General features: G+C 36.7%; 1 protein-coding gene across 17 annotated transcripts in view; it reads left to right on the plus strand.

Moving 5' to 3' along the window:
• Positions 1-7,382, plus strand: part of DOCK9 (dedicator of cytokinesis 9) — a 113,961-nt gene extending 106,579 nt beyond the window's left edge. For all 17 annotated transcript variants that reach the window (XM_077173541.1, XM_077173533.1, XM_077173539.1 and 14 more), the window contains 5 exons: positions 400-610; positions 1,356-1,546; positions 3,269-3,369; positions 3,574-3,712; positions 6,161-7,382. In XM_077173541.1, coding sequence (XP_077029656.1) covers positions 400-610; positions 1,356-1,546; positions 3,269-3,369; positions 3,574-3,712; positions 6,161-6,283 — 765 coding nt within the window. In that variant the 3' untranslated portion in view covers positions 6,284-7,382. The remainder of the gene's footprint in view (positions 1-399; positions 611-1,355; positions 1,547-3,268; positions 3,370-3,573; positions 3,713-6,160) is intronic.
• The last annotated feature ends 2,952 nt before the right edge of the window (positions 7,383-10,334 follow it).

The following is a 10,334-nucleotide window of genomic DNA, read 5'->3' on the forward strand; positions in this document are numbered from 1 at the left end:
TCATGGCTCTTTTTTGTTCCTTGATAAGGATCCTTTTGAATCCTTGATTCAAAAATTTCTGTGCATTTTGGCCTTTAAGTGCAGCAATGGTGGGCATTTCAATATTGGAACTTTAAAAGGAGAGGAGGACTTGATGAAAGGGCTGGGTTTCATAATCATGAGTGGTTAAAAAACCTCCAAAAACCAAACAAACAGTGCACTGTAATGCATCTGGCTGTCTTTCTTCCTAATAGTTAAAAACTGAATACAGGAAACCCCTATGAAAGCATGAACATTTCCCATGTTTTCAATAATTAAGAGGTTAAGAGAACAAATTTCATTTCTGGAAGTTGTGTGACTACTATTAGATCCACTTTATTCACAATGTAGCTATTTGATTTTTTTTGTCCTTTTTTTAAGGTAAATCCTAAGGATTTAGATTCAAAATATGCATATATTCAAGTTACACATGTAATTCCATACTTTGAAGAAAAGGAGCTGCAGGAAAGAAAAACAGATTTTGAAAGGACTCATAACATTCGTCGCTTCATGTTTGAGATGCCTTTTACTCAAGGTGGTAAAAGACAAGGAGGAGTAGAAGAGCAGTGTAAGCGAAGGACTATTTTGACAGGTACTGATGGAATGGAATGCTTTCACTGGAAGCATTAGTTCAAATGGTCTAATTTTGTTCTGTATGGGTTTTTTCATTTCACTTAACTAAGTGCTTTATAGCTATCAGCTAAAATCCTTTTCATATTTTCGGCCACAACTAGGTTTTTCAGGTTGATTTCTTCAGTGAGGAATCCTCAAAATTATTATCTCCTTTTCCTTAAGCTTTCAGAATTCTGAATCTGGACTCTGGCTTTCCTTTTTCTTAGAAAAAGACTATTTTGTGTTTTGTCTCTGTTAAGTATGAGTTTCTGTATTAATATAGTTATAAAAACAAATAAGTGACTTTATAATAATAAAATGACTTTATAAGAAGAAGTGACTTTTTAGCTGTCCATAGCCAGTACTTGTGAGGAAGTAGAAAATACAGCTTTGCTATTTTTGTTTCTTCTCTTCTTTGATATTTGTGAATGTTAAGCAATTCTTTTCAGCGTTCTCCTATAAATTAAGTTCCAGTGGTTTATTTCTGGTGGTTATTAGTAGCAGTAATGATAGTGATCTTTCTTTGCTGTAATGCATGTAAGACTGTGCATATTTACATTTCAGCCTCTTGCTTCCCCGTCAATTTGGTAGTATTGCTAATTAAATAAGTTATTAAATTGGGCAGCTGATTACATCAAAATGAGATTTTAGCATAAGATTCTCTCAAAGCACACCTTATTAAAAAAATCTTCTCCTGACTGTGTTAAACTTGTTTCTGTCCACAGCCATACATTGTTTCCCATATGTGAAAAAGCGCATTCCAGTGATGTACCAGCACCACACTGATTTAAACCCCATTGAAGTAGCCATTGATGAAATGAGTAAAAAAGTTGCAGAGCTTAGGCAGCTTTGCTCTTCAGCTGAAGTTGATATGATCAAATTGCAGCTGAAGCTACAGGGAAGTGTCAGTGTTCAGGTAAGAGCTTTGCCATGAAGTTTCATTTGCTTCTGTCCTTGAAAAATTATATAAGGTAGCATTTTATGGTTGGTTCCTATTCTGCACATTCAACAGTGTCCTAAATCAGAAATATGCTCACTCTCTGCAGTTATTTCATGAATAGGAAAAGAAATAAAAGTATTTAATATAAACTCAGATCAGAGACAGTTGCACAAAAGAATTAAGATTCATGTCTGGAATATGTTGCATTCCAAGCCCCACCAGATTTTGGTGTAAAGCTGAAACTGCTAGAAGATAATAGATGAACCTGAAGATAAATTAGCATATTTTGCCCACAGTAGGTCTAGGACATTTTTGTAAGAACCCTATGGAGATAAAGAGTGAGTGATAACATACAGGAAGAAGATAACCATAGAAAATCTCATTGTGTGTGCCTTTTTGCCTAAGGCAGGCAGGAAGTGGAATGTATAAGGAAGCCATCAGATTCACCAGAATGGGGTACCTGAAGCAGGTGTATAATTAAGCCTCTGATCAGCCTTATCATAAGGCAGAGCAGTAGGGCTCAGGAGCTCAGTCCCCGAGTGGGGACCGGGTGCCCGAAGCTCGCTTGTGCCAGCGCCACGGGTCAAACCCCTGGCAAGCTCAGTGATTCTCAGCTCTTGTAGTGAAGGCAAGCTCTTAGGATTTCAGCCCTGCTTGCTAGGTAAGTTTGCCCTTGGCTTGAGGCTGCAGCAGATGGAGAGAGAGGAGAAGGAGAGGTGCAGGCTGTTCCACAGAGATGGCTTTATTCAGGGAGGTCCGTGAAGGGTCCCAGCGACAGCTCTTCTTCTGACTAATGGGGTACAGCATGCTTCTTTTACAGGGTTGGATAGGATCCAAACTTGACCAATAGTAAAGGTTTAGGGGTATCCATAAATGACCAACAGTTAAGGGTTAAAATGACATAGGGTAACAGAGATAGGCTATGGGGCAGATGTCCATGGAGACTGGAACTTCTTTGCTGCCTCAGCATTCCTATTATTCAGATCCTCCACGGTGCTTTTCCTAAATCTGTGGGGTTTACTACAGGTGTAGCATGAACAAGTCAGTATGGAAAGGATCTTCAAAAAATGCAGTGACAAATGTGCTGCTCTATTATTTTAAATTGATTGGAAACAAAGGAACTGTTCAGTCATCTGATATGACCAGCTGTCTCATTCAGCAGAAAAGGGAAAAAAAAACAAACCAAGGTTCCAGAATCAGTAAGTTGTAAGCTAGTATTATGGGATGAGAAGGGAGAGGCTCTTGTTGATAATATGAAGGAATAATAAGGATGAGTCATAAGTCACTAAAACCACTTCTCCTGTAGCTGCCCTAAGAGCACAATTAAACTTCTGCAGGTTTTTGGAGAATTCTCAGCTTGCAAATCTGTTTTCAATAGATACACAGACCAATCAGTAGTAGGTTAGCTCATTTTCCCACCCTCATTTCATAACAGAGATGACAGATTGGCAATATCTGCAGTTACTTTGCTACATCATTGAAGTGGTTTCTTTGTGCCAGGACAGGTTTATAGCACTGGAGAGACCTCTCCTGCTTTAATGCTCCATCTTGAGTAGTTTTCTTGTTTTCTAAGTCCAGCTTTTTAGAAATCAATGTATTCTCATAGGAAAATCAAATGCAATAGATGCCTGTAGCACCTGTTATTGCTAAAACAGTATGTCAGATATCTGACTGTTTTTAAATTCTTGTTCTTTTTAGGTTAATGCTGGTCCATTAGCATATGCAAGAGCTTTCTTAGATGACACTAACACCAAAAGATATCCAGACAATAAAGTAAAGCTCCTAAAAGAAGTTTTTAGGTATGGCATGGAAGGTTTGGGATTTCTTGGGGATGGGGGAGAGGGGGAAAAAAAATGGACCTTTTTCCCAAGACTCATAAAAATTCTTTTTGAAACTTTCAACTTTTAAAGTGTTCTGATCCATTAATAACATACTTTAAGCTGACATTTTAAATCAATCATTTGGATTTCTCTTTGAGAACTTTCTTATTTTCTCCAAATCAGGCAATTTGTTGAAGCCTGTGGGCATGCTCTGGGTGTAAATGAACGACTGATAAAGGAAGATCAGTTGGAATACCAAGAAGAAATGAAGGCAAACTACAGAGAAATGGCAAAAGAGCTTTCTGAAATAATGCATGAACAAGTATGTGCTGAAATTAAATTATGCATATTATCATTCAGAATGTAACTATAATGTGAAAAGAGTAGGGGAAATGTATGGGATGCTTTACACAAAATGATTGTTTCTTTTTATTCTTTCTATCAGAGTATAAGCCTGTCATGAAATTGTGGACCTTCATTTTTTTTTGCTTGTGTATTTCCTTGGCACCAGCCTGGTTTTTTTGTAGGCAAGGAAGACTACAATAAAGATAAAACAATTGTCTTGAAATTAATAAGTATGATCTGCATGTTTAGCCCTTTCTTCATTGATTTTGGAGGTATAAATAATTGCTTTTGCAACAAAGGGTTAAATGTTTTTCAAGAGGTATTCCAATACATCTTCTTGAGGGAAGTCCAGTACTGACAAGCTAGAAATATGTGGGGAAAGAAAACTAGAACTTTAGTGGAGTGAGATGTACCACTCAGCCTTTGCATCTGGGTTCCATGGTAGAAATGTCTCATGAGTTCAAAGGCAAAGATATTATTTCCAGGAGGATAGGAAGAGCTGAAGTTCAGTGCTTGATCCCTGCATGCTTGACATTTCTATTCATCATATTCATCACTTCAGCCCTGTTTTCTTTCATCCACTGTTACTTTTATAACCTTTTTCCAGAAACATAGAGTGGTTTATAATTCTTAAGAGAGATTTGCCTTTGTTCAGCCTTTGCTTAGATGGTACCCAAAACTTTTAGGGGAACTTTTTTTCTGTTCAAAAATGTGCCACATGTCTAAAGCCCACTTCACATGCTTTCTTGCTTTCCATTATTTCCCAATGTGGTTTCTCAGGTGCTGTCTTCTGAGTAGCTCTGTGATATTATATAATTATGATGAAGCACATTGGCTTTATTTTCCTTCACCTATTTTGAAATCCTGTCACAGAGAAGGGCTTATGACATAACTCTTTAACTACCATCAATAGGAGACATTGTGAACCAAAATTTATAGGAAGTGATACCATTCCAGAATTGTGTGGTTGGGTTTGGTTTTTTTAATTAAAAACAGTAATAGAAGAAAACAGTTTTGAACGATTTGTGGAACAGAAAAAGAATTTGTTTAGCTAGCAGAAGTGGCATGGTTGGACTATATTTCAATGTGATTTATTGATAAGCAGAGGAGGATTTGGAATGGAGGATAACTGATTGGAAAGCTGATTGAGATGAACAAAGTACATGAGAGAATTAGACAGCAATACAGAATACCCCTTTGGAAAGGAGAGGCAAGTGTTTTGGTCAAAGAATTTAATGATAAATGCAAGATTAGCATTTCCCTGGCATAAAAAATGTGTAAAAGAATATAATGAAAATTTGTACAGAAGAAAAAGTACTTTGAACTCAGTGGAAGATGTAGATGTTTAAAAAATGCTGACGTGTGTGAGTTTCCAAAGATTGGTGATAAGAAAAAGCATGTCCTGGAACTTCAGATGTAAATCACATTGCCCCTACTTCTCTTGGTTTACATTTAGACAAACAACTGATATCCTTAAGATACTGTGAACAGAATATGAAAGTACAGCACTGACTGCAGTAATATATACTATAAGCCTACTACTGTGTTCTTATACAAATGTAATTAGTTGTACATAATTAAAACATGCCGTGTTGTTGGTGGTTTTGCTTTAGGGTTTTGGGTTTTTTTCAATTAGACTGATAATTCCTCTGAAGGCTTAGAAACATGAAGGTCTTCACTTAAATCTTTTTAAATGTCTCCTTTATGTATCTGCCTATTGCTGTTTTGGGAAAAAGAGCTTTGCATCACTGAATAAACTATTAGCTGTAATGTAACCATACAAGGTCTTAACAACTGCAAAAAATTTGTGATAAAAATGCATAAAAGAATCTTACCAGATTTTTTTTTTCTCCTCTGCTGCTTGCCAATATGATCAGATGGGATGGTAATTAGTTTTCTCTACTTCTGTTCTATTAGTTTGTCTAATCTTTACATAATTCCTTTTTTATGGTATTTCTAATTTTAGTGTCAATTTGTTTATAGCCGTTAAGAATTAAATTTTTTTGGTGTTTTGATAGCTTTTTGTGAGAAATGCTCAAATCATACCTCTAAGTCAAAAAATAGGAAAACCAAAAAAGGGCAAAAAGTTAGCTTCTTGTCACTATGAAACTCCTTTTGAAAGTTAACAGGAGGAATGATGGAAACTGTCCAAGCACCCTCTGCAGAGGACAGTGTAATACCTAAGTTAGGAGAGCTGATATTGGAGAAGTAACTTCTCCTTAGTCTAGGAGATGGCTGAAAAGAGTAACCATTTCCAAAAAGTTTTGTGCAGTTGAAAAAGTACTGGGAGGTTGAGTTGATAAGCAGCACATCAAGAAATTGGTTAGCTGTTTTAGACATGCCCGTGCCATTTTGAAACATAAAAATAAATACATAAATAATAAATTTTGAAACATTTTGGTAAATACATGTCTTTCATTTTAAGATTACTCCAGTGGAAGAAAAGGCCAGTGTCATGCCCAACTCACTGCACATTTTCAACGCCATAAGTGGAACTCCGACAAGCACAACAGTTCACGGGATGCCCAGTTCTTCTTCAGTTGCATGATTGTTTTGTAAAGGAAAGTATGTTTGTTTCTTTTGAAGTTTGTGGATTTGCTTCTTTGTGTGCAAACTCAGGATGACCTCGAAGCTAAATGTTGGGCACATGCAAACTGCGTAGTTCATACGAATGTCTGAGCACACTTAGCAAATAGCAGTTACTGGTAATAGTCTTTTAGAGTAAGGGAGGCACACATATATATTTTTTAATCTTGCTGGTAAAATTTAAAAGTGTTCACAATGTCATTGCAGAAATGCGTGTTGGAAAATTATGAAGTTAGCTTCTGTTTTTCGTTAGAAAGTATTATTAAGATGAATTGCACATTACAAAAAAAGTGTTGTGGGATGTAATTTTGCAGATATGTAACATTCAGGTGTTCTTTTTGTGTATGGCACATAGAGATTCCAAGTACAAGAACTATTTTGGGGCTAGACAGAGACACTAGTTTTTGGGGTTTAATGGAACTGACAATAGTAGTTTTTGTACCATTTGGCAAATTGTTGTGCTTTATTTTATACCTTGTTGCATTTTGGAGGTATGCGAGCTTAGGTCTTACTGAACAACTAAATACAACCAAAGGTCTGTATTAATGAACACTGAGTTATACTAAAATATCAATAGTAGTAAATTGTTATGTACATATTGTTTGTTAATACAGTCCATACAGTCTGTACATAAGTGTATTACATTTCTAAGCATTTTTTTAATATTCATACCTGCTCTTACCATTCTGCTTTCAGTTTCTTTTGAAAATTTGCTCATTCCAAGTATATGCAGACTTTACAGTTCATTTATCCCTGTATATAAATAAGTGCAATATAAAGATGTATACAGTCTTTGCTATGTTAGGTTTATATGCAGTTATTAAAAAAATCTTTTTTGCCAAAGCAATGGAGTATGTAATTGGTAATCATGGTTACTGTGGTAAATGGTGGTATAATTTAAAGCTTTTTCCATATTCTTATTCTTTTAAGACATTAATTTAGTAATTTTATATTTGGGGAAAATAAAGGTTTTTAATTTTATTTAACTGGAAGCACTGTCCTGCTGTAATTAAACATTCTGTACTACATCTATATTAAAAGAAAAAAGGTAGTTACTTTTCCCACTGTGTGCTGCGTTTTTTTGTTTTAGATTCACCCCTGACATTTTGGAAAAATAAAAGCTTGAATTTAAAAAATGCCTTTTTGCATCCTGGGTATGAGATGCAGACACTTGTAGGTCTTATTTCATATTCCTTGTCAGTAAAGGCAATTAAATTATTAGTTGAGACATCAGTTTTGAGTCCCTTGCATTTCACTCTAGTACCATGTTACTGTAACTACAGGTTGTTATTCACCAGAACAGTTAGTATTAGGATGTCTTTAAAACTTTTCATCACATGGCAGTAGAAATCATCTTTTATTTATGACATAAGGTTTGCTGTCATTTTTCTGTATCACAGTCTGAAACACATATGTTGCCATTACTCATCAAAGGTTTTTTCTAAAGCAGCTCATCTTGGCAGTGAAATGCTGCATATACTCGCTTTCTCTATATTTCTGAAACAAAATTTCTCATTGTTTAAAATTCTTTCCCTCAAGAGGAAAAAAAATCATATGCTTCTAGAGAGTGAACTCACAGTGCTGTAAGAGGCATTTTCTTCTCCTCTGCCCTAAATGCTTCACACCTCTGTTCATCTGTGGAAATAGGTGTAGGAACACCTACCTCAAAAGGTGTTTCATTATTGGGAGAATATAGAATATATCCTGTAAAGCTGTTTTGCCACTCAGGAAGACTTCTGTATCCATGTATTAAGAGCTATTGTATCACCATTGCTTTTTTAATTGCCTCATTTTTTCTGACTTTTTCCGCTTTGCCTTGGGAACAGAACTGACAGTTTCCCTTTTGCACTGAGACCTCACTTGGGTTAAGATGTATCTGACAACTAACCTATAAATGTAGTATGTATTCAGAAGTGAATATCTATGTGTGTGTATATATATATGTATGTATGTATATATATGCACACACAGTGGCACATATACATCTAAATATATGTGTAACTGCTTTGCTGAACCTTGGCCTATGAAAACCAGCAAGCTGTAGTTGACATTGCTGTAGGTTTACACAGGCTTAAATCATTTAAATCATTAATGATTAACACATAAATGACATGTCTATAGACTTAATCTCTTGTGATGCATTTCTATGAGGGAACACACCCTCTACTGTTTAAGCTTTATACATAGTAATAAATGTGGGCATTTTCCTCCTGAATAATTCCTTCTGTACTTCTGTACCCTTCTCTGTTGTTACTTCTGTAGCATGTAAATTAATTATCCAGTGTGGGTTAATTTATTTATAAAGACTTGGGCTCTGTGCAGGTTTTTGTTTAATTTTCTTCACAGTAGCTGGTATGGGGCTGTGTTTTGGATTTGTGCTGCAAACAGCGTTGATAACTCAGGGATGTTTCAGCTGTGGCTGAGCAGTGCTTGCAGAGAGTCAAGGCTTTTTCTGCCTCTCACCCCACCAGTGATCAGGCTGAGGGTGCACAGGGAGGGAGGAGGGGACACAGCCAGGACAGCTGACCCCAGCTGAGCACAGGATTGTCCTGTACCATATAGGTGTCATGTGCAGCAATAAAAACTGCAGAAAAAGTTTGCCAGAGCAGCACTTCCTCAGGGAGGGGGGTGGTCATTGGTCAGCTGCTGGCAGCAATTGAGGGTTTTTTGCACTATTTCTTTTTCTTGGTTTTGTTTTGGTTTTTTGACATATTAAACTGTCTTTATCTGGACCCACAAATGTTCTCATTTTTACCCTTCTGATTGTGTCCCCTATCCTGCTGCAGAGGACTGGGGGAGCAGCTGGATGAAGCTGAATCACAACAGTCCTGTTTTGGCACCCAGTGTCAGGCTTGAAGGGTTTGAGATAACAGATTTGACCACAGTGTGTTATAGAAGGAACTGATAATTATTATCAGTTTGACAGATGTTGGTCATAGTGTTGATTCACTTGTTCACACTATTACTTTATTAGTTTGTCTAATCACTGCCATGCTTCCTATTTCTTCCTTTTTCTTCTTTTTTTTCTTCTTCTTTTTTTTTTTTTTTTTTTTTTTGCTGTACATCAAATTTGAGAGCTTGTTAAAGGCTGAATTTGCAGGGTATCATTTGGTTGTGTTTTGCTTGGGAGAACTATTATAAAAGAGTTGGCCTTGAACCTAAACTGGTATTTGGGCCCTGCATTGTTGCTGCCCTCCCTGCAGCAACAATGTGCTGTGCCCTCCCTGCACTTTGGGAGCCATCTCATGAGGACAATGAAATTAGACATTTTCCCTTTTCCAAGAACCACTTGGTGGATGAAAGAAAGAATGGTGCCTTCCCCTTCTTTTCTTGTGGGGTAGATGTTTTCTCCCTTTCTACAGTAACTCTTCAGTATCTTGGATACCCTTTGGTAACTAAGATATTCGTACTGGCATCAAGTATATTTTTCCAGCTTTTCCTAAGTTTAATTCAAGGATATCACACAGGGGTGTGTCCCGAGGCAGTATGGTCACAGGCAGCAAGGCATGTGGGACAATACAGGCAGGTGACAAGGATTGTCACCTCTGGCAGTCTGGGACTTCACCACAGAACAAGTACAGGGTCTTGAGGTGATCAAATATTTGACAAAAAAGGATATCTTGGCTATGGCAGAAACACAGCTTAGCACTCTGCCAGGGCTGACAGTTGGCTACCAAGCCCTGCTTGGGAAACCCCCAAGTTTCCAATTCATACTCTTCAAAAATCTTTTTTCAAGTTGCTGAGCGGGTTCTGTTTTACTGTTGCCAGAGTTAGATACACAACAGCAACTTGTAATAGGTCATGGGAGTCTTTGCAGTTGGGTCTGAGGATGGACATGGTAAGCAGTAAATGAAACTTAACAAAAATGTTACAAATATTGTTTTAAATAGTATTTAAGTAGAAATAAAATAAGTATTAAGAATAAGTATTTAAGTTGAAATATAATGATTTCAAATAAAACTGTGTCTTTGGATGGACCTGGCTCTTAATGAAAGCACCTAGTCTAGGTGCTA

This window comes from Agelaius phoeniceus, chromosome 2 (assembly GCF_051311805.1).
Source record: "Agelaius phoeniceus isolate bAgePho1 chromosome 2, bAgePho1.hap1, whole genome shotgun sequence".
In the NCBI taxonomy this organism is placed as follows: Eukaryota; Metazoa; Chordata; class Aves; order Passeriformes; family Icteridae; genus Agelaius; species Agelaius phoeniceus.